At 44.9% G+C, this 22,923-nt stretch overlaps 1 protein-coding gene and 1 non-coding gene across 13 annotated transcripts in view; one reads left to right on the top strand and one right to left on the bottom strand.

The window, feature by feature from the left end:
• The window catches only part of TENM4 (teneurin transmembrane protein 4), a 719,612-nt gene that overhangs the window by 170,215 nt on the left and 526,474 nt on the right, over positions 1–22,923 (bottom strand). For 11 of the 12 annotated variants that reach the window (XM_064576841.1, XM_064576836.1, XM_064576842.1 and 8 more), the window contains 3 exons: positions 18,262–18,432; positions 10,850–11,064; positions 9,004–9,214 (listed from right to left, as the gene is read on the bottom strand). In XM_064576841.1, coding sequence (XP_064432911.1) covers positions 9,004–9,214; positions 10,850–11,064; positions 18,262–18,432 — 597 coding nt within the window. The remainder of the gene's footprint in view (positions 1–9,003; positions 9,215–10,849; positions 11,065–18,261; positions 18,433–22,923) is intronic. The other variant, XM_064576846.1, reaches the window with a different exon arrangement.
• Positions 16,837–16,944, top strand: LOC123858071 (U6 spliceosomal RNA). Its single transcript, XR_006794034.1, has one exon. It is a non-coding gene; the product is annotated as a U6 spliceosomal RNA (small nuclear RNA).

Below are 22,923 nucleotides of genomic sequence, written 5' to 3'. Positions count from 1 at the left end.
AAGAAGAAGATAGTAGGAAGGGAAAAATGAAGAGGGGAAAATCAGAGGAGGAGATGAACCATAAGAGACTATGGAGTCTGAGAAACAAACTGAGGGCTCTAGAGGGAAGGGGGTGGGGGGATGAGTTAGCCTGGTGATGGGTATTAAAGAGGGCACGTACTGAATGGAGCACTGGGTGTTATATGCAAACAATGAATCATGGAACACTACATCAAAAACTAATGATGTAATGTATGGGGATTAACATAACATAATAATAATAAAAAAGAAGATGTGGTATATATACATACAATGGAATATTATGCAGCCATCAAAAAACCCACAAACTCTTGCCATTTGCAATGACGTGGATGGAACTAGAGGGTATTATGCTAAGTGAAATAAGTCAATCAGAGAAAGACATGTATCATATGATCTCACTGATATGAGGAATTCTTAATCTCAGGAAACAAACTGAGGGTTGATGGAGTGGTGGGGGATAGGAGGGATGGGGTGGCCGGGTGATAGACATTGGGGAGGGTATGTGCTATGGTGAGCGCTGTGAATTGTGCAAGACTGTTGAATCACAGATCTGTACCTCTGAAACAAATAATACATTATATGTTAAAAAAAAAAAAAAAGAAGATAGTAGGAAGGAAAAAAGGCGGGGGGAAATCAGAGGGGGAGACGATGGACTCTGAGAAACAAACTGAGGGTTCTAGAGGGGAGGGGGGCCGGGGGATGGGGTTAGCCTGGTGATGCGGTATTAAAGAGGGCACGTATTGCATGGAGCACTGGGTGTTATATGCAAACAATGAATCATGGGACACTACATCAAAAACTAATGCTGTAATGTATGGTGATTAACATAACATAATAAAATAAAATTAATAAAAAAAAAAAAAAGAAAGAAACATCAACCAAGAGTGAATGGAAGCTCTGGCTATGGATTGAGGAAGATGGCTGAAATGCTGAAATGGGGGGCGGGGGAGTCCTAAAATACCTGGACTCTGTCTATTGAACTTCTCCCTGGCACGTTCTTTTGCTCCCCTCCCTGCAGCTCTCTGACCTTCACAGGCTCCTTACCAGTGGTGTGGCTTTACTCGCTCTTGAAACGGACCGTTCCTCAACCCTTTTCTCCCCTGCTTTAATCTCTTCCTTCAGTGAACATCATCTTAATACCTGGGGTTTGCCGATAATCTCCAAGCATCAGTACATGGCTCAAATGTGCTCGTTTTTACCCACAGGCCAGCCTGAGCCCCTGCCCAGACTCCTGTCCCAGCCTCCTCACTGGAGTCGCAGCTCCAAAGCTTCAGAAACTTTTGGTCACACTAGCTGAAAGTCCCACAGTGGCTTCCTGTTACGCGTAGGATTAATTTAAACAACAGAACTCTTCACATGCCTCCTTAAATCCCCATACCAGGGGCCAGCCTTTTCTGAAACCATTTAGCCCTCTGATCCATCCCCACACCCCACAATGTGACCATCGTAAAGTTCTTTGAACACTTCCAGCGATTGCCTATCCCAGGGCCTTTGCACATGCTCTTGCCTCTGCTGGTATTTTCTTTCTCCTAACCTTCATCTAAACAACTCCTATTCCTACCCCTGCCCCAGCGATCTAAATTAAGTCTCCTGTTTGTTTCTGTAGAGCACCTTCTTCTCTTTGCCACAATGAGTGTTTACCATTTACCATTATATATTTACATATATATTTGGTGACTGTGTTTAAACTCAAGACTATCACAAACTGCCTCAAGCATGTCTATAAATGACACAAAGACAGGAAGCATGACTATTTCTTATATACCATGGACACTGATGCCTGCTCAAGTCATGGCGTGGAAAAGGTAATTGGTAAATACTGGTTGAACGAGAAAATGAACATAGTGTCTAAGGTCTGCCTATAAGCCCTCTGGACCTGACCATCCTGTCCATCCTCTTTGAAGCATCATGCAAGGGGCTGCAAGGAGTGATAAAAAAGTCCTTGGTTCCTTGGTGCTGTAAAGAGACTGAACGAAGCCTTTTCCCTCCTCATCAGCTACCTGGGTGGCCTCTCCTTATTCTCAGCCTCACATACTAGCTCCTGAGAACCTCAAGGTCAGGTACCGTGTCTGCCTCCTGGCTGCAGCTAAAATGCCCAGGCTAGGGGCTGGCACACAGTAAGGGGCTCTCAGTCGGCACTTGCTAAGCCAAACAGATCAGTGAAGACGGTGACAGACACTGAAGACCCCATATTGACCTCCCCTCTTTCTCAGAGAGCCCTAATTTTGATTGGCGTGTCGATGTGGTGAGCTACACATATTCCCTTCCTCAGCCTCCTTCACAGCTCTGAGTGTTGAAGTGACACAGCTGTGCCAAAGAAACGCAAGCTGGAGGTTTTAGGGAGAATGGAGCTTCCCTGCTTCCTTTCTTTCTTCTTTCCCGGGCCTGATACGCAGATGAGCCATGGCGCCGCAGCAGCCAGGCTGGGACCACAAGGGGGCAAGCATGAAAAGAGCAGCCAGAGCTGAGGACGGCAGGGCTCGAGCGGTGGAAAGAGCCGGGTCCCTGATTCCACCACGGGGTGCTGTCCTGGCCCCGGATGGACACCCTAGCCTGGGAGCGCGCCTGAGAACGCCAAAGCCCCACTGACAGGCCATCCTAGCAGGGATGTTTTTATGTGCACACGGAACACATTTCTAACCATTTTCACAGAGACCGAGCTTTACTGCTTGGTACCTACTATGTCCTTGAGCTATCTTTTCTTCTTTCCTGCCCTTGAGGTCCCAGGTCCCAGAGAATTCAGAAGGTTCAGCAGTCCAAGGCAGATCCTGGGGGGAGCGGAGGGGGCAGAGAGGGGCGGTGGGGAACCCTGCCCTCCCTCCCGTCTTTGGTGAGCAGGGTCAGCTGCCTGCGGGGCTAGTCCCCGGTCTGCAGATGTAGCCCTCTGATACTCCAAGCTGTCTGCCATGAAAACGGATTTTTGCCACAGTCTGTCCCCAACGTGCTGGCTCGAGCTCTCCCTCAGCCTCCGGTTTCATTCCACTTATACCAGACTGCTCTGAATAAATCACTGCTATCAGGGAGAGGTGAATTCACAGGGCACTTTTCCAAAGATGGGTTTCCAGTGAAAATTTCACAAAGTGCTGCCAATGTCATTTACAAGAAGGTTAGTTGATTACTGAGAGACCTCGATACTTCACCGCTGTATTGTATCTTATAATTCAGAGGAAGGGAATATGGGGAATGGTGGGGGCAGAGCTTATTAAAAACTGAAAATCATTCTGCAATCACTTTTCTTAGTCTTTTCTTTGAACTAGTGCAGGTTTTTACACAAGGTAGAATTCTAGGATGCTGGGGCTTTTTCTCTCTAGCTGCTGGCAAATGCACTCAGAGGCTAATGAACAGCAGTCTTATGTGATCAGAGCAAAGGAAGTATGGAAATTGTACTGTCCGGGGGGTCTTTGGAAGATTATCAAGGACCCAGTTTTGACTACCCTTGGAAGAGAGATAGAAGCTCGTGTGAAAGTCTCTATTCACATCTAGAGAGAAAGAGGAATGGGGTGCAGGCACAGCAAATAAGAACCCCACCAGGGGCCTTGACCCAGACCTTCTGTGCTTCACGGCTCCCCCTTTCCTTCCCTTCTTTTTCTCATGAAATTACAAAGCTCAATCCTAGCAACTTCCTCTCGTTAACATAAATTAATGAGCTCTTGTTCTGGGCCCCATAAGATAAACCCTTCGGCTCTAATAATTTAATTCCCTTGCTCAAAAACCTGCAGTGGTGGGGTGCCTGGGTGGCTCAGTCATTGGGCGTCTGCCTTCGGCACAGGCCATGATCCCAGGGTCCTGGGATCGAGCCCCACATCAGGCTCCATGCTCGACGGGAGGCCTGCTTCTCCCTCTCCGTCTCCCCCTGCTTGTGTTCCCTCTCTTGCTGTCTCTCTCTCTGTCAAATAAGTAAAAAAATCTTAAAACAAAACAAAACCTGCAGTGGCACCTAATACCTGCCGAATGAACTCTGCCTTAGGGAGGCATGCAAGCTTGTCCCTGACAACTCCCTCCACCCTCCCAGGGCATCCTGCGTTCTGGTCAAACAGAACTTCTGGCTCCTTATAGCCAGCTTTCAGTTTTTGCATACCTCTTTTTTGCTCATGCTGTTCCTACTACCTGGAATGAACTCATCAATTGCCTCCCCACCCCCCCCCCAATGTGGAAATTCCATCCATCCTTTAGGATCCCATCAAATGTTGCTTCATCCAGAGTGCCTCCCTGACCCATCGAGCTGGACAGGCCCTTGCCTTCCTCCAACCCCCGTGGCACTTTGACCAGTGACTCCAGAAGTGACCTTTCTTTCTCCTTCCCCTGGATTAGCAACACTTCCTGTGCCCATGCTTCATCAGACCACAAGCTACTTTTGCCAGAAACCATGTCCTACTGTCTCTGTATCTCCAACTGGGGAAAAGGCAGGAATGCACTATTTGTTGGAGAAAGGAAGGAAGAAGGGAAGGGGGGAGAGAGGGACGAAATCTGCTTCCAGTCCCTGGACATGGGTCCATTTACAGCAGCCAGCTGCCTGGGCATGAACAAAAGGATTCTTTTCTTTAATTAGTACTGATGTCCTAGACGAGGAAGACCAGGGCATGTTTCTCATAAAAACGGCTGGGTCTATGTTTTCTAACAATGATTCTCATTTCTTTTCTCTGTGTTTCTAAATCCACTGTGGGGCATCTCTGTTATTTTCCAGCTTGGCTCACCATGGCCACAACGTCAGCTTGATCTGTCCCTTTATGCTTCGGCATCAACCAAAACTAAAAGATAAAATGCTCTCTGGAGACCCAAAACATTGCAACACGGACTTGTCAGGTCTTGGGGTTGCAAGCAATGCATATGAAGATATTTTTATTTTTAAAGTTTTGGATGCTGTGAGGTTTTTTTTTTTCCTCCTATGGTCTTTTTAATGACTTTGCAAGGAAACTTCCTGGGTTAACGTAAGATGCTTAGTTATATTGGAAGCAAGTTAATAAAAGGGAAATTAAATTCCATATAATACAGATGGAAATAAAATATTTAATAGTGTCATAGCAAATAGTAAGCTACTGTGGGGCAGAGTGGGGAGAGCGTAGGATTTGGAGAGCAAGTTGCCATCCTAGCCCCGCCCATACTAATAACTACGTGACTTTCGGCAAGCCAATTAAACTCTCCGAGCCTCAATTTCTTCATCTGTAAAGTTGAGATCAACATACGTAGTGTCTAAGGTTCTTGTGAGGATTAAATCACACGCAGCAAAGGGCCAAGCGTGGTCCCTAACACACAGTAGGCGCGCTCTATGTGTTGAATGAAAGAATAGGTGGGAAAGAAAAGTGTCATACTCCAAGCAGAAACCTGATCCTGGGAAGAAGGCAAATTGCTAAAGAAGGAAGAGCCCAAGCTTTGGAGTCAGTCAGATATAAATTCCAGCCTCAGCTTTTCTCTTGCTATCCCTGAACCTTAATTTCCTCCTCTGCAATAGGGGGTGATCGTAAAAATAAGAATAATCACCTCACTGAGTTATCTAGAGGCTTAAAGAATATATTTAATGCCCTTTGTAAACTGCACCACTGAATTATATTTTAGATACTGGTATATACCCACCTATGTCATTCAATACTTGGGGTCAGCAAGGCCCCTAGGGGAGCCAGGACCAGAAACAACACTACCTTCAAATTCTGGATCTCCACATGGGAGGGAAAAACTGTTCTTTCTGAAAACAGCTGCCCTGTTTTATTCTAAAACTTGCTCGGTTTCAGTGGTGTGTGTGTGTGTCTGTAAATGTAAATGTATCCAGTTCAGAGGGAGCTCAGTCAACATCAGGTTTCTGTGTGTATATATTTATGTATACAGTTATTAAAGTGCTTTTAGATTTTTTCAAGGCAGAAGATAAACTCATTTAATTTAAAATCATCAGCTGGATTGCATTAAATGGAGGGAAAAGCACAAATGTACACAATACAGCCATTTGTTAAATTAAATGCAATTATTTCTCCTGCTACTTAATTACAAACAGACATAAATACTCTGGATTCTGACATTTCAGATCTTCTTAAATTCTAGATCTGCATTTCAACATGTAACAAAGGGAAGGTCATATTCCAATCCATATGTTAAGCAAACCTGAGAGTTACAGTTGTATATAAGGACCATAATGAGTTCACTAAAACAAGACCCAAACTTTTAATTAACCTGCCAAGACACATTACAACTCACAGCTCACAGGTAACAATCACAGACAGCTGAGACTCAGTGCCACGGACTCTTGGGGAGAGAGGGATTAATAGCAACATTAAAATCCGTCTGTTTTTGTATTAAAGAAAAAAAAAGGTATTCATTAAACAATCACTGTAGCTTGAAGGAAGACAGACAAGTCCAAAAGGCAGCAAGAGAAGATGGAAAGAGAAGGAAGGTGGAAGAGAATAGTAGCAACTTCCATTGACTGGGTGCTTACAGGGCCAAAGCCTGTGCGAGGCATTTTGGATCTGCTCTAATCTTCACAACGGGGATTGCAGAGTACTATTATCTCATTTTCCATATAAGAAAAAGGAGGCTCAGAGAGGTGACCTGACTGTGGTCACAGAGCTAACGTGGGGCGGTTAGGGGAGGAAGGAAGAGAAAGCAGTGCTCATGAGGCATTTCTTCTCACAGCTCAGCTGACAGACCACCGGAATCAGGATTATCTGGGCTCTACCTAAGGCTTAGTGGGTCATAATTCCTGGGGACAGGGTCCAGGAATCTGAATTTTAAGCCAGCTTCCTGGGTGACGCTTTGCACAACAATGTTTGAGACCATTCCTAAGATACCATAGCCCCCTGCTACTCAAGATATGGTTCCCCAGATGAGCAGCACTGGTTAGAAGTGTAGGACCTAAGACTCCACCTACTGAAGCAGGATCTATATTTTAACAAGACACCAAGTGGTTCATAAAACTCTGAGAAGCACAGGATAGCCTATCTGCTCTAAAAGATATTATAGGGTTAAGGGAGGTGAAGGCAGACTTCATCATCAAGCTAAGAACAGGAGAACCACAGGGAAAAGCAAGACCATCGCCTTAATTATGGCAAAATAGGTTAGCAAGCTCTGACAAGCCAAGAGTTGGCAGAGGTACCTAAAGGTACCTACATTTTACTTCTCTGAGAGGCACATCCTAATTAAAAGTAGCTTTCTTTGGGGGTTTATATTAATATCCTTTCATATTTATGCTCAGTTATTAAAAATAAAGAATTCTGATTGTAAGAGAACTGGGTTCTGACCAAGCACGACTGTGAGCTGTGCCTAAGTGAAGTCAGGCTGTGGGACCGTGAAGCTCTAACTCAGGTACCACTAATGACTAGATAATCCTTGTCGCTAAAACGAAGCCACCGTGCCCAGAAAGAGAAAAGGAACAGGGTCTGGAGCCTGGCAAACCCCACAGAGTGACAGCCTCACTGACGGTGAGGACCCCAACTGGCTCTCCAGTGATGGGATGGGGCTGTGTGCATAGCCTCCTGCTCACCAGCCCACTGCAGCAGGGCCTGAGCAGACAGAGCGCCATGCTCCAGCTCACGGCCTTATCCGCTGAATCACCTGTCGGGGCCCGGGCTGGGTGTCGGCGGGCAGAGAAGATTATGTTGAAGTCCTCGCCCTCTAGGCCCTCAGAGACCAGCAGCTAGGGCAGACACTTCCAAATCACAGATGCACAAAGTGCCATCTCCTCCCTGGGAGCTGATGTAGCCGGATGGCCTCCACTGCCCTCATTTTGCCAGGAGGGGAGACCACGGAGCCTGCAGGGACAGCAGAAGGGTACAAACCATGCCCACATTTAATGGGATAGGTAGTCTCTGCCTCGACACTAATGGCAAAATTGCCAATGAGAGGAGAAGGGTCTGAACACGATGACTGCTGTTTAGAAGGAGAAGCCAGGGTTTTGTGGGAGTTTTAGGGACCAAGGACCAGATTCACAGTTTTTATTCAATTCCCGTTCTCCATGTCACAGAGACTCCCAGCCAAGGACTGAGACAGGGTTTTGAGGTGAACCCTATACCACATAAAGCTTTTCATTAAGCAGAAACCCTGTTTCCAAGCATTCTGGCTGGTGGAGTTTTATTTTCTGTAAGTTTTATTTTCCTGCAGGGGATTTTGTCTTCAGGCTATGTCATAATGCTTCCAGTATAAACTCAGAATAAATGTTCTCTGACCTGAACCACTGAGACCACTGTGTCCTATGGCTATCTAAGGAGGAGACGAATTCTATGGGGTGTGCAGGTAAAGAAGAGAAATTCCAGGCTCCCCAGACACCAGTAGGCTTGTGGGGTAGCCCAGGGGCTCACTCTGAACAGAGAGCTGTGGCCCTCTTCCATGACGAGGGACAGAGAAGGTGTTAAGCCTGATTTCAAACATCAGAGCTCGCTCTCTGTCAGAGACCAAGATGTCTCTGTTCTCAACAGAATCCCAGTTTGACTGATCACATTGTTCATCTGGGCCTTCGCTCTGCCATTCTCATTCTCTCTCTGAGCCTTCATCTTCTTTTCTCAACTGCCAGGGACTGTTAGCTCCAAAGGCAAAACAAACAAACAAAAAGCCACACACACTCAAAAACAAAAATCCAAATCACAAATCAATGAGTTGAGCCAAGGAAGCTATAAAGACAAATACAGGTGTGGGAGAGAAGTGACAAGAAGAGATGTTGCCTCCATGTGGCTGGTCAGACAGGGTTCCCGTCTTGTTGTCAATTCTACCCCTTGGTTTCAGTGTAGCAGCTGGTCCACAGTTAACACCAGAAAGGCAGTGGGCAACAGCCCAGAATGGCCTGCCGGCCCCTCCTGTCATTCCTCCCTTCCCTCATTTCCCTGATTCCCACTCCCATCCCTGTCCAGCAAGCCAGTCAGGATGGACTCATGCCAGACTCCAGGTGGCATTGACAGCTGTGGGCAAGACATATTCCCTTGTTAGCTCCAATCCTCAGAATCCCCCACGTCCTTCCACCCAAAGAGACAAGATCCCACAGGCCCCAGGGGGCTGGAGGCTCCTTACCAATGGCAGTGGTGAGAAAAGAAACCACTTCAGACTCCTTCCCGTCATTGTAAAAAGCCAGGTGCCAGATTCCTGAATCCAAATACTGGATGAAGCCGGTCTCATGACTAGATGGGGGGACGACTCCCCGAGATTGGCGTTGGGGTCCTTCCAGGCTCCTTGCCTCCTGGGTCAGGAGCCTTCTTCCATCCAGCAGCTCTACAAAGTCAAACTAAAGTACAAAGAGGGCGTAATTAGCAGTGCGTCTGCTTCACCACAATGCCAGATTCCTTCTTCATACTTCTCCTGGGGAACACACGAGAAACCCAACCTGAGAACAGGCACAAAGGCTAAAGCCACATGAAGGTTGATCAACCAACTTTGACTCCTCCCCAGACCCCTGTTTTACATGGTAATAGTCTCCAGATTCCCTTGTGAGTGCAGCATGAATGGCGAATTATTCTTTAGTCTCATTTTTCTTTAATTTGGTGTCTATGTGGGCAGTCTTCATCTGGCTGAGTCTGTACCAAGACGAACATGCTTTTCCAATGGTGGGCATGTCGTGATCAGAAACCCGGCCATTTAATGACTTCACCCCAACTCTGTGCAAGGGATGGTGGGAATTCCAGGGCTCAAGGACTGGGACTGCAGCACTGGATGTGCCTTAAATGTCAGTCAAGTACAAATGAAAATTTGATTCCTATCTATCTTCCTGTTATCAACGATCCTTTCTAAATGCTCCAGTTTCAGGGAGCAGTTTTAGGGGAACTAAACTGGATTAGTTCAAAATTCTATCAATAATTACATGCTGGGTCAGATACACTGCTGACTGACCTGAGCCTGGTAGTGTGAGACTCAAGAGAAGCCAGTCATGTGGTGTTAACAACAGGTAGGTGGTTAAGTCCTACTGGTCTACCAGCAAGCAAACTGAGCAATTATCTGTCTCCTAGCTATCTATCCATCTATCCACCTACCTTTCTTCTAAAAAACCAAGGTATCTATTCTATTTCACATATAAATGAAGTCCAGGACTAGGATTGCTGTTCTACAAAGGAATAAGGGGCCAGGGCTCTGTTTTCCTGTGATTCTACCATCAGCAAATACATCTATGTAGCTTTCACCTAGAAATCTTCCATAACGATTGGGGCTACGAAGGCTGCACATGGCCTGGGAATGTCTGATGGGTGCCTCTGACCTATGTTACTCCAATCCCAGAACTGGGAGGACCTTACCTTACCAAGTCTGTTCTTTAGCCATCACAACTGGTAACAGGTCAGTCATCCTGGATGAGTTGTCAGGTGTTTCTGGTGCGCGTGTGTCAGAGTAACCATGAACCCCCAAAGGACAGAGGGATGTAAGAGACTAGGGAAGTAGCATGTACTCTGAGACAGATCCTACACTATCTGCCTTATAAATGTTCTTCTAGATCCTTCACAACAGCCCTGTAAAGTGGATATTGGTGTCGCCACTGGAGGGATTAGAAACTTGCTGAGTGGATGAGTACCAGGCTGGAGGCTTCATAGCTGATAATGAGAGGATTCAAACTCAAGTCTTTCTGACTCTAAAGTGCCTGCTTTTCTCCTTAGGTTACATTTCTTGGATCATTTAACATAGGTGATTGGGTAACAGTAGAAAGACTATTGGAATATTTCCTAAAATTCCCTCTTCTTAAAAAACTCCAGGGATAGAACCCTACTCATTGGAAAGGTAGGGTCTTAAGAGAGGGCAAATGGAGGAATGGGCTATCAAATACATGAAATGCCCCTCAAGCACAAGCTCCGGGTATAACATTAGGCTTCCTGACTTGAGGTTAAGGTGTGAGGTAGGAGCCCCCGGAGGTCAGCAGGGGATGTGGCGTTCTGATTACCTGTGTATGTGAAGGAGGAAGGCCTTTTCTGCCATAAATGCCAACCAGAGCTGCCCTTCCCAGAGACACATTGAATTTCAGATGCACAGGATGGTCTATGAACACCTGAGATCTCCAGAAAGTGCCAGGAGGAATCTTCTGGGAAGCCCGTCTCCCCACGTCGATTTCTCCAGAGTCTATAAAACTGTCCTCTGGAAAGAAACTACTGGGCTTTCCTACCAAGACACAGGGAAGGGAAGACAAAGACAGCACAGTTAGCCACAAGTGACACGTGGGGTCAGAGCCCCTGAACTGCAGCACGATCCTGTGTCTCCTGTGCTTCTCTCTACGATGTTCCACTGCCAGCCCCCACCCCCACTCCCCAAGGAGTAAGAACATCCAGAACTTTTTTTTCCCCAGTAATGCTCAAATTGTTCTGCTAAAAATATGCATTCTTCCAAAGCAGTATGGGTCCTCCCCAAGGGCCATCTGTATACTGCACAATTCCACAGCTTGTTAAGATATATTTTGATCCCCAAAATGATCATTTGCGGTCACAGGAGAATAACTTGTGTGTGTGTGTGTGTGTGTGTGTAAAAGCATTTACTAAAATAGGAAGGGTAGTGGAACAAGGTGTTGTTATTAAATTTCCAACTCAGAACGGTTCCCCTAGCTTTGGGAAGCATGATCTACATCACCTACATTTGGGAAGCATATTCTACAAATTTACATGTTTATGTATAATTGGAAACCAAATTCTGAGGCTAAGACATATAGATGGGGATTTATGTTGGGAGCAGGAGTAGGGTTGGGGAAGGTGAAAGAGGGGGTACTTCTGAAGGGAGGGAATACTTCTTTTTTTTTTTTTTTAAAGATTTTATTTATTTATTTGAGAGAGAGAGAATGAGAGAGAGAGCATGAGATGGGGGAGGGTCAGAGGGAGAAGCAGACTCCCCGCCGAGCAGGGAGCCCGATGCAGGACTCGATCCCGGGACTCCAGGATCATGACCTGAGCCGAAGGCAGTCGCTTAACCAACTGAGCCACCCAGGTGCCCCGGAGGGAATACTTCTAAAAAATGCTTCTGAGTCTTGGATGGAGGTCTTTGAATATCGTTTTTGTGCTGAAATGGGGGGGCCGGTTGTAAAGTTTTGGGAATTTCTCAAGTTCAGGCACAAAGCCTATGACATACTTGGAAATTCAACCCGGGTTCCTGACCCTGCAGGTTGCGGGGAACAGAGTCAGAAATATGGCCCCTTGCCCATTTCTGTCACCAGTCAGGAGAGTGACAGCTTTTTGGGGGCACCCGAAGTACCAGGAAGGAAGGCGGCTTATCAAACTTCCTCTATTTAGTAATTAAGCACACTCACATGTGAAAACTATAAACCCCACTTCCTGCCAGACATCAGCCTTCTGAGGAGTTGGGAGGGGACAGAAGGAGGTGACAGGGATGTTAGAAGACCTACACCCTTAGGACATCGACAAGCCAAACTCAAGCCAGCAGACGACATCCTATTTGTCATAAGGAATCACCCCCTGGGTATCCTAGTTCCAAGATTTGGTGTTTTGTTAGAGATGTTCGAAGAGACACTTTAGAGAACAAGAATCCATTTGTAAAGAAAACACGTTTGTGGGAACTTTTTTATAAAAAGCATTTGGGGAATAAGAAATTAAAATGTCTTTTTCCCCCTAGCTTTGTAAGATTCCTTACAAAGCACATTTGATGCTGAAATGGAGCTTGGCAGGGCATTGTTGTAGTCATAAAATATTTTACTGTTTTAAATAATAAAATTCAATTTAAATGTTAAACTTCTCCATATGTTATCATTCCTTTATGAACTCCTAGGTAGAAACATCAGGTTTTTAGCTTCAAACTATTAAATGTTATTTTAATTAAAAATATGCCAACAAAAAAAGTTAAAATGCATGCTCTCAATAAAAGCACCACTAGTATTGTCATTAGCATAGGAAAGAGCTTGCATTTGATTCCTTTATGGAAGGAATGTACCCCAGACTTTTACCTTGAAAATGTAGACACACACAAACCACCACACTGTGGTTCAAAGTTCAAAGACAGAAGCCAAATTCACAAAGCATTAGGATGGAAGAGAATTATTTTCACATTCTTATCTGATTTTGGGGCTCCCGATACCACAATTCTTTTGTATTCTAGGTAGAAAAGAGCATGCCCTTTAGCTTCTAATTCTGCTAAGGATGCAGAACTATGAGTTTCCTCCTAGAAACTGCATAGAAATAAGCCCGAGACTGCTAATTCCAAGGACTCATTTCCTTTGTGAGTAGGTGGGAGTCAGAGCTGATGGGATTTCAGAATTGTCTGCATTCAAATAATTCCTATGTCTGAGAATAAATAATGAATGCTTCCCCCACAGTTTGGCATGCTGTCGGGAGCACGCTGCCTGATTCATTTTCCCCTCTAGTGAGCATGTTTTTAAGAGACAGCTATTCCCTCAGCTAAGTTCTGAGCCTCACAGGTCAGAGGCCAGCCCAGAGACTCTCTCCATAGGTCTGCCGGCCCCAGAGGCACAAATAAGTTGGCTTTTACCCCAGGGAGTGGTAGAAAGGGAATATTCTTTTCTAGCATTCTAGTATTTCACCAACGTGGGCCCAAATGGTAGAAAATAATTATTGTTGGTATGTACACACAATCAAATAAAAATAGTAAATTCTGTTCTAGGGCACAGCCCTCACCAGGACCTTGACTCTCTTGGCTGAGTCTGTGAGGGCCACTTGGGCTTCAGTTCAAAAGTGACCTTCGTGCCAGGTCACCCGAAGGGACCACAGCCCAGCCTAAAGGCGATGTTTTGGAGGGAAAAGAGGATCCCCATCTAGGGATTTAACCTTTATCATTCCTCTACTCTGGTCCCCAGTGGTCCCCACACTGGACTACACACAGGGATGAGATGGGGGCTTTGGAGGGGAAAGAACTACAGCCCACAGAGCACCTCTGCCTGGTGGGAAAGAGACATGAGATTGACTGGTCTAGCAGTTAATCAGAGTGAAGCCACACCCACCCCTTCCTGCCTTCCTCTTTCCAGATCCTACAACCTAAGACTCTTTGTTCTTAATTCTGAGCACCAAGCGGTGAGCACTAGAATAGAAACTATCCCACTACACCGCAAGGCCCACCAGTGGTAGAGGAATGAGAGATGGTAGAGGGAGGAGGGAGTTAGGGGAGAAAAGTCCTGTGTATAAAATTCTTTTTATCCCTACCCACATTCTGGAAAATAATAATGATGACAAGAACAACAGCAATAAGAGCAGTAGTAGTAATAGTAATAAAGGTAGAAGTAGTAGTAGCTGTCATTTACTGCTCTGACCATATGCTGGGCCCCTTTATGTACACTGGTTAATTCTCACACTAATAAGATGTATGTACTGAGGCTCAGAATACTTAAGAAACCATTCAGAGATAAAGCCATTTGGGGTTTCTCTTCATTTATTATGGCTTCTTAAGGCATTAAATTGATAAATGGTTAATTAAAACTCTTCAAAGATACTCTCAATGGTGGTAGAGTGCACTGACCCTCTTTAAGACCAAGAATCCAACTTAACTCACAGTCCCAGCAGGCTAACCATCAAGGATAGGCCAGGTAGATCCAAGGCCCACTGAGCACCATGGGGCACAAAAAGTTGACAATTTTTATGAAGTAGGAACCCATAAACAGGACCCAGAGTTAAAGGGCAAGAGTTGGTGTCTCAAGTCATTTTTAAAAAGGATACTACACAATTAGTGGGGGCCCCCCAGAGACATAACAAAGAATACCACGAGCTTAACTAAGAATGAGGAACCCCCAAGAGCATGATCAGGTTTCATAAGGCAAGTTTTACTGGTAACAGTCCTGTTCTTTGTAAAGATATACAGATTCAGCTTTCCTGTAGCAATGGCCATTCAAATATGCAATCCCGTCTATAAAAGACATTTCTCAACAAACTACTTGAAATGATTGGATGGCTCGGTCAAACCAGGAAGACTTGGAAGAACTGAAATTCCATGCACTTCCCAGTCATAGTCCTCACTTTCCTGAACTGAGATCCATCTACACAGGTTTTAAATTCCTAATCAACTAACGTTCTCCCCCTCCCTCCACCTTTCTGGTTCTTTTCAATGCAATAACTTGCACAAAGAATCCTTCAGTTTCCTTAGCAACTGTTGGAAATTTATTTGGTTATCAAAATAAGCTGTTCCATTTTGGAGAGCCCAGCTGAGCCGGCGTGCAGCAATTTACATGGTTTAAACTGATGGGCAATTTTGATTTCACTGCAGAAAGAAGAAAATGCTATCCCTAAGCCCACCAATTCAACCATCAGAAATGCTTGTTTATTCAATGCTTTTCCCCCTCTTTTCCATTAATTCATAACATAAGTTCTTTACTTCAAAAAGCTGCCGTATTTGGTTTCCGTCCTATGACACCCTGAAATGGTAACAGCCACTTTGAAAATATAGTGTAAATTGCAGTTTGATGTGACTCTCGACAGGATGAACATTTAAAATACTGGGCTCATCATAAATTTCATTTGTATAATTAAAGAATATATATCCTTTTAAAATATTCAAAAATGCCCCAATTATTTGCAGGGTCTTTGAGGGGAAAATATTACTTAGTCTGGATTTCTGAAATTCTAATAACTGACATGGAATGGCTCGGGATTTGAGTGGATGAGAAGAAAGAAGTCCACTTGTTGAGGTGTTACCATTCTGGTTCTTACAGATGAAGAAACAAAGGCCAAAGAAGATGGAGTGATCGGCATGAGTTAACAGGGTATTCAAACCCTCGACGATCTGGCTCCAAGGCCCATTTATCTTCTTTCCATCATGTCACATTGCTTCTCCCATCTCTGTAAACCAGGGCTCTAATCTTAATTCTGGAATCAGCTCTCCTCTCTGATACCCGCAGAAGGGACAGGAAATATGTACTCACATCAGTGTTAAAGACTTTTGCCCTCGAGATATGTCTAAGGAAGTAGATTTTTAACATTACAATTAAAAACATAAACTGTGTAGACATTGGTTTGACCAGGGCAAAAGAAATTAAGAACCATGTGGTCTCACATAAACTGTAGGAAGCTTTGTCCTCTGTTTTTTCAGACTGATGTATTTTTTGTCATAGTAATTGCTTTTGATGCTGACCACTTTCCAGCACTGCACTGCATTTTAGGGGTTTGTACGCAGGATTTCCATTTGCATTAGTAATGACAGATAATCCCTTTAAGCAAAAATACTCCAATTAAAGTAAACCAATAAGCTGGTGCAATTTTATTTTGTCTCTTATCTGCACCTCCTGCTCCTTGGGTAAAACAAAACAAAACCTAAAAAAGCCACAAACTAATTTCATTAGAATGGGAGATTTCAGATAGATCCAACTCCTGTTTAGAGAATGTTTGATAGAGATCACGGAGGAAAGAAAATACATTTTGCTAAATGAGACCTTTTTCCAATGCCTTCAGGGTTAAACATATCTTAAATCTGCCTTTGTACATGCTGATCTAAAGACTGTCCACATTTATAATATTCATGTATGGCATCTGACACTATAAACTGACAAGGGAATCACAAGCCCACAGGCAGGACCATGGACAGGGCTGACCTGGAAAAAGATTCTGGAGACCATCTGGTTAGTCTGATGATTCTATTACCAATTTCATATGTAGGACTTGTGAATTAGAACAGACCCTGGAGATAATTTAGCTCAATAGCCTCCTTTTAGTGAGAAGGAAAATGAAGCTCAGAAAGTCTTTCAAGGGATTTGCTGAAGGCCAACTCAAGTGGCAGCAGCTGGCTTGAACTCAGGGCTCTTGACTCCTAACCCAGAGCTCTTCCCGTGGCCCCATCCATGCTCCTTCCATGTTCTATTAAAGGGCAAAGAAAGTGTAAGTTATTCATTGTTTCAAGTCTTAAAATATTTGTAAAGGAGAAGACTGGAATTGCCCCTAGGAAAAGTAGGCAGAAGTTCTGGTTTGGCTCCATGGAAATGCTCCCATTCTTACTTTCCTTAAGGACCATAAGTCAAGAATTGGTTTTGTTGGAATAATACAGAGAATATTAGCATAGCCCCTGTGCAAGGATGACATGCAAATTCATGAAGCGTTCCATATTAGAAAACAAAAAAAGAAAGAGTTGATTTCGGCCTTCAGGATCATTTGGAGATTCTGAGTAGCTACTTCAACCAAGCATATGGTACCCTGTTAACCAAACTGATTCCTGGAAGGCAAATCCTTAAAAGGACAGGGAAGCTCAGAAGCTAAGACCCCAAAGTTAACTGAGATGAGAGGAAAGAAGATATAAGCAGTCAAGGTTGGAAGCAGATATGACCACTTTGCTGACAGATTAACACCAGAGAGATAAAGCAGGGCACAGCAGGTACAGGACAGGGAGGTCCACACCTGCCCAGAATGACCATGAGACTGGCTCATTAGCTCAGGCATCTTTCCTATTACCATTTTTGTAAGTCTCTGCCACTCTTGGCTGATAGTGAAAGAATTTGTGTAAATGGCATGTTAGACCTTTAAGAAATTCAAAACATGGGTCTACCAATGTCCCACTTAAGAATGCCAAACTCCAAATGTCACCACCACTTCCATCATTGATGGAGAAATATTTGTGTCTTGTTGTACAATGGGATTTTTCATCTGTATCTCCTTCAGTCTTGTAACCATTGGGTGAGTCAGGTAGGACCACTTTTGGAGATAGCAAGAGCTCTGGAGTCATCCACAGCTGGGCTCCATTATTTCCTGGCTATGCAGCTCTGGTCAAGTCAAGTAATGTAACTCTGAGTTTTTGCATCTAAAATGGGTATAAATTCTCATACTTACCTCACAGGATCTCTGTGAGGATTAAATGTGAAATGCTCTTGACAAAAAGCTTTGAACCAAACAAACTGTACAAACACTAATGATTATTGTTATTGCAGATAAGGAAACTGGTGGTCAGGAAAATTAAGTGACTTGCTTAAGGTCACATGGTTGGTAAATGCTAGAATACCTCAACTGGTGTTTCCGTTACACCACAAGGGTCCGAGGGTATTTCAATTACAGTACACCATCTACCCACTTCACCACACCCCCTCCTGGAGATGCCCGTTCACGCCCATGAGGTTGCTCCAGAAGGGCTCGTCTGGATTCCACACAGTCAAAGCCAGCCACCCCAGCAGTGTGAAAGCCCATAATGCTTCCCTCAAGGCATGAGATGGGATGCCGCTGAGCACCAGGAGTGCTGCCCAAGCCCTGCTACGAGCTCACAGTGACAAGAAACTGAGATGAAGACACAGGTGGATGGGCAGCTGGCGTGGAGTGCAGAGAGATGGAGAAGTGCTGGAGCATGGAGCTGTGAGTCAGGCACATGACGCGCATAATGAAGATCTCTTCGGTTCAGAGGCAGACACAGAGACTCACGACACGGACAACACAGCAACCCTACCTTCTGTGGCTCCTTTGCCTTTCCTGTCAGGGATCTCTAACCCAGTGCCCCCTGATGGATACAGGGAGACGTCCGTTGGCACAGGCCAACTGCTGGCTGTGTCCTCCGTGATCTCATACATCTGCCCCTCCATCGGCTGCAGGTGCCAGTTTAGGCCAAACAGGTGCATGGCTGTGGTGAGCAATGAGAAAAGTCATCTTTTTCTGCTGGCGGTGGAAATGGAACTCCCAAGCCACAGGGGAGGGCAGGTGGGGCGGGGGGCGGACACAGGAATTCAGTTCATCTCTGTTCAACAAATAGCCCCTGAAGAGGGCTCTTGCAGCGCCAAGCCCTACACAGGGGACTGGGGCGTGGAGATGCTCAGGGCACAGACTGTGCCCTTGAGGGCTCACAGTCTGGAGGGACTGGGAGAGGGGCAGGGATTGGGGGGGCGTGGTTCAGGAAGTCTTGGACTTTTGCTTCAAAAGATAAACAATCTAGGGGGACAGTTTGCAACTTGTATCACAATGGGTTAATTTCATTAATATAAAAATAACTCCTACAAATAATAAGCAAAATCCAACAGCTTAGTAGGTATATTATATGAACTCTGAACAGAGACTTAACAGAATAAGAAATACAATCGGCTCTCAATCATATGAAGACTCTTGATATCACGCATAATAGGAGAAATGTAAGTTAAACTTTGAAATACTATTTTTCACATATGCTTTGGCAAAGATAAAAAAAGGTTAAAATTATACAGCATTGACAGAGAATAGGAAAAAAGCACTCTCATTCTTTGTTGACGTGAGCATAAGTTGGTACAAACCCACTGAAGGATAATTTGAAAAAAAGCTATGGAATTTATAATAAACATACCCTCTACCCTGGGACTTAAAGGTTCCCAGGATTTCTAGGAAATTCTAGAAATTTCTCCTCCAGATATACTCACGTACATACTAAATGATGTACATAAAAGGTTATTCACTGCAGCACTGTTTGTAGTAGCAAAATATTGGAGTCCATCAATAAGGGGCTAGAGAAGTTAACCTTCACACAATATACTATGCAACCATAAAAAAGTACGTGCAAGCTCTTTGTATTTTTCTGAATAGTGTATCTGAATGCAGAACAGTGTATCTGAAATACTATATTTGGGTTAAAAAAAATCCTGTATATGTATAGAATGTTTCTGAAGGATATGAAAGACATTGGTTACAGCAGGTGCGGCTTATGATAGAAAGAGATGCTAAGGATCAGGGATAGGAGAGAGATCTGCTTTTCACTGTATATCTGTTGTACTTTTTTATTTTGTAGCATGTACATGCATTTGTTTTAAAAACATTTTTCCAAGGTAGCAACTGAGGTTGCTAAGGTAGCAAAGAGACCATAAGACGCCAAAGAATGGACTTGTCCCTTAACATACACAATGCTTGAAAAGGCTAGGAAGCTTGTTTCTAAAAAGCTTTGTGATCTAGTACAAAATGTCTGCTTAAATCCTATCTTAGGATTCAAGACTTGTCAATGGTCCCTATTTACCTCTTTGGGGAGGCCTGCCCTGATTCCTCACATACAGAGTTAAGCACTTCAGTCTCTGATTCCCCCAGTATCCTGTACGCAACATCACTCCTTTGTTGTACTGATGAACATTTTCTAGAAGCCCACTCTATACCAGGACCTATGGCTGACTCTGGAGAGCCAGGACATAATCAGACAGTCCTTGCTTTCACAAGCTCACAGTCAAGTAGGGAAGACGGACAAGGAACCGAATCTACTCAGAAGGACTAGAAGGCCCAGAGGAGGCTGTGACCAACCAGCCTCTGGCTAAGACGCCAGAGGAACCCAGGGAAGGATGTACAGAGATATGAAACTCATAGTCATTAGGTTTACTGAGGACCAACTGCATGCCAGGAAGTGCACTGGGAAATTTGTATTTTTTGACATCTAATCCTTAAGGCAGCCCTGCCAGACCCAATGTGCAGATGTGCATGTTAAGACTCAGAAGGTTAATTAAGATACTTATAAAACTATGCTTCACTGAGTGCCTATCGCATGCCAGGCATTGTGCTAAGAGCAGTAAACACAGTATTTCCTTTGATTCTCACAAAAATCCTGAAAGGTGAGTATTAATAACCCTATTCTACAGATGAAGAAACCAAGACACGATGCCATCGATGAACATACGGAAGGTTAAATGGCTGATACGTGGCACAGTCTGGACTAGAACCCACAACTATTCAAACCCTGAAATCAGACACCAGCAGTCTTTCTGGCCTGAAGCCCAGGCTCCCCCAAGGAGCTTTACCGAGCAAGGCAGGTGGGCATGATAAAGACACCCCCTTTCACACACAGAGCAGCCTCCAAGGCTTGTTGCCGAGGATCCTGTGAGGAGGACCGAGAGTTGTGTTGCTTGGTCCGTTTGTGGAAGGGGTCACTGATGGGGGAATGAGGGGCTGTGTGGCTGCCTTCAAGACACAAATCACTGTGTCAAGGAGACCAGAACAGCACATCCCTCGGACTTGTAGTCCACACAGGAGCCACCACCCAGGGAACGTATACAAGTTTGACTCCATCAGGTGGGGGTGCTCTGTGGCAGAAATGGAATCTGACCCCTTGCTTTCTCTTCGGTTGCTGCTGGACAGGGTAAAGTGTGCTGGACCAGAGGGAAGGAAACTGGTTTGGGATCCTAGCTGCATCCACAAAGTGGGGAGAAAATTCTTTCAAAGAATTACTGTGTCATAGGAGATCACATATGGCAAAGCGCTTTGTAAACTGTACATATGTGCGACTACTGTCTTTTCTCACCATTCAGACTGTTGATAATAATGATAAGAAAGCAGCCAACATTTTTTGAGCACACGTTAGGTCCTGAGCACTAAATGAGGTGTTTTACCCTGCTCTTGGCTATCTCTGTGTAGTTGTCAATAATAATACAAGTTCACTTGTCTGAAAGAAGTGAAAACTCTGCTCTTTCCAAAGCTGAATTAGCTCACATTTCTGCTTACCTTCTTACTGCTTTAATCTACAGATTGGCAATTCCAAAGGTAATGGAGAAATTGTTTGAACTGAGGACAACTCGGAAACATGCAGTTAAATGAGCAGTGCTTCTTTCCCCATTAGAATCAATTATCTCATCTAACTGTGCAAAAGTGCTGTCTTGTTAAAGGTCATGAGAATTAAGTAATCCCAGAATGAATAGAACTCTCACAGCTTTGTGAAGAGAAACATTTTTATTGTCAAAGCTTTCTCTTATTTTTAACAAGATGCAAAACCAACTCCTTGCTTAAAAAAAAAAATACATGGGGCGCCTGGGTGGCTCAGGTCATGATCTCAGGGTCCTGGGATCGAGCCCCACATCGGGCTCCCTGCTCGGCAGGAAGCCTGTTTCTCCCTCTCCCACTCCCCCTGCTTGTGTTCCCTTTCTCACTGTGTCTCTCTCTGTCAAATAAATTAATTAATTAATTAAAAAAAATATGCTGAGGGGGAAGAAGAGCCAGTGGAAAAAGTATTACAGGTGAAAACGATGACCAGATTGCATGTCCCGGAGAAGTTAATTAGGGCAGGACAGCCCACAGCTGGTGGGGGGAAGGTGTTGACTTAAGGCTTCCTCTCGGTCCCATCCCGACTACCCACAATCACAGAATCTTCATACAGCTGTGAGGCTGGCTCCTTCCCACCTCCTGGGAAAGCAAAGTTTGGCATCCAATGCTAACCTGGGCTCTCTTGGAGGACTCAGTCATCCAAAAACAGTTTTGGAGGCTCAAGGTAGGGAACTGAGCACGGGGCCACCAGGATTGGGCCGTCAAAAGCCAGGCGGAAGGTAGTATTTAGAGAGAGAAGAGTATGTGGAGACAGAGATGTGAAGTTCAGCCAGTAACTGTCATTTTACAGCCCAAATAGAAGAGACCCTTACTCTCTGATGCAAGGTCTTAACTACAGTCGTGCTAGAGGGCTCTCAATTCCTTTCCTGCACTGTGTGGTGGGTGGCTGATGTTACGGTTCCAGGTTACGGAAGAGGGGAAGAGAGAAGGAGCAAGCTGCTTTGCTCTCCTCTTCCCAAAGGACAAAACAGACGCTCAGCCACCGACTGTCCAAGGAACACGTAAGCTCAAGCGACCACTCTTCTAAAATAATAATAGCAGCTCAAAACTTGGAATCATTTGAGTGTGGACTGCGGACCCCGTTTTCGGGCAAACAGCCTTGAGCAATGGAATGTAGAAAAGGCCCATGGGAGACCCACCTCAAAATATGCATAGCCCTAACTGGCCAATGGGCTACTTAGAACCAGGCACAGCTACCAAAGAATGGGCAACGCCTTACATCGCCATACCTCCTCACCTTCCCCCTTTAAAAACAGCCTCCTCCCACTGCCTCCCTGCAGCCTCTCCTCTGCTATCCTGCCCCCACCCCCCCCACCCCCTGCTCCCTTGTGGTGGATTCAATCAACTTCTACCTCCTTTGTTCTGTTCCCGGTGAATCCATCCTTTTACCGCCTGCACCGCCACCGGCTTCCACCCGATCGTCGCCCTACCTTTGGGGGTCCCCATCTGATTGAGACATCCCCCATTTAGACACCACTTGTACTAGATGCTGAATGATTTATATCATCCAGTTTAATCCTCATGCAAAGATAGGTTGAAAAATCATTACTGGAGAATGTACACAATGAAAGTGCAGTAA

This window comes from Mirounga angustirostris, unplaced genomic scaffold (genome assembly GCF_029215605.1).
Source record: "Mirounga angustirostris isolate CCGP_5_RB_7025 unplaced genomic scaffold, mMirAng1.0.hap1 SCAF_13, whole genome shotgun sequence".
Taxonomy (NCBI): Eukaryota; Metazoa; Chordata; class Mammalia; order Carnivora; family Phocidae; genus Mirounga; species Mirounga angustirostris.
Note: the sequence above shows the minus strand (reverse complement) of the source record. Positions and strands in the feature narration are given on the sequence as shown.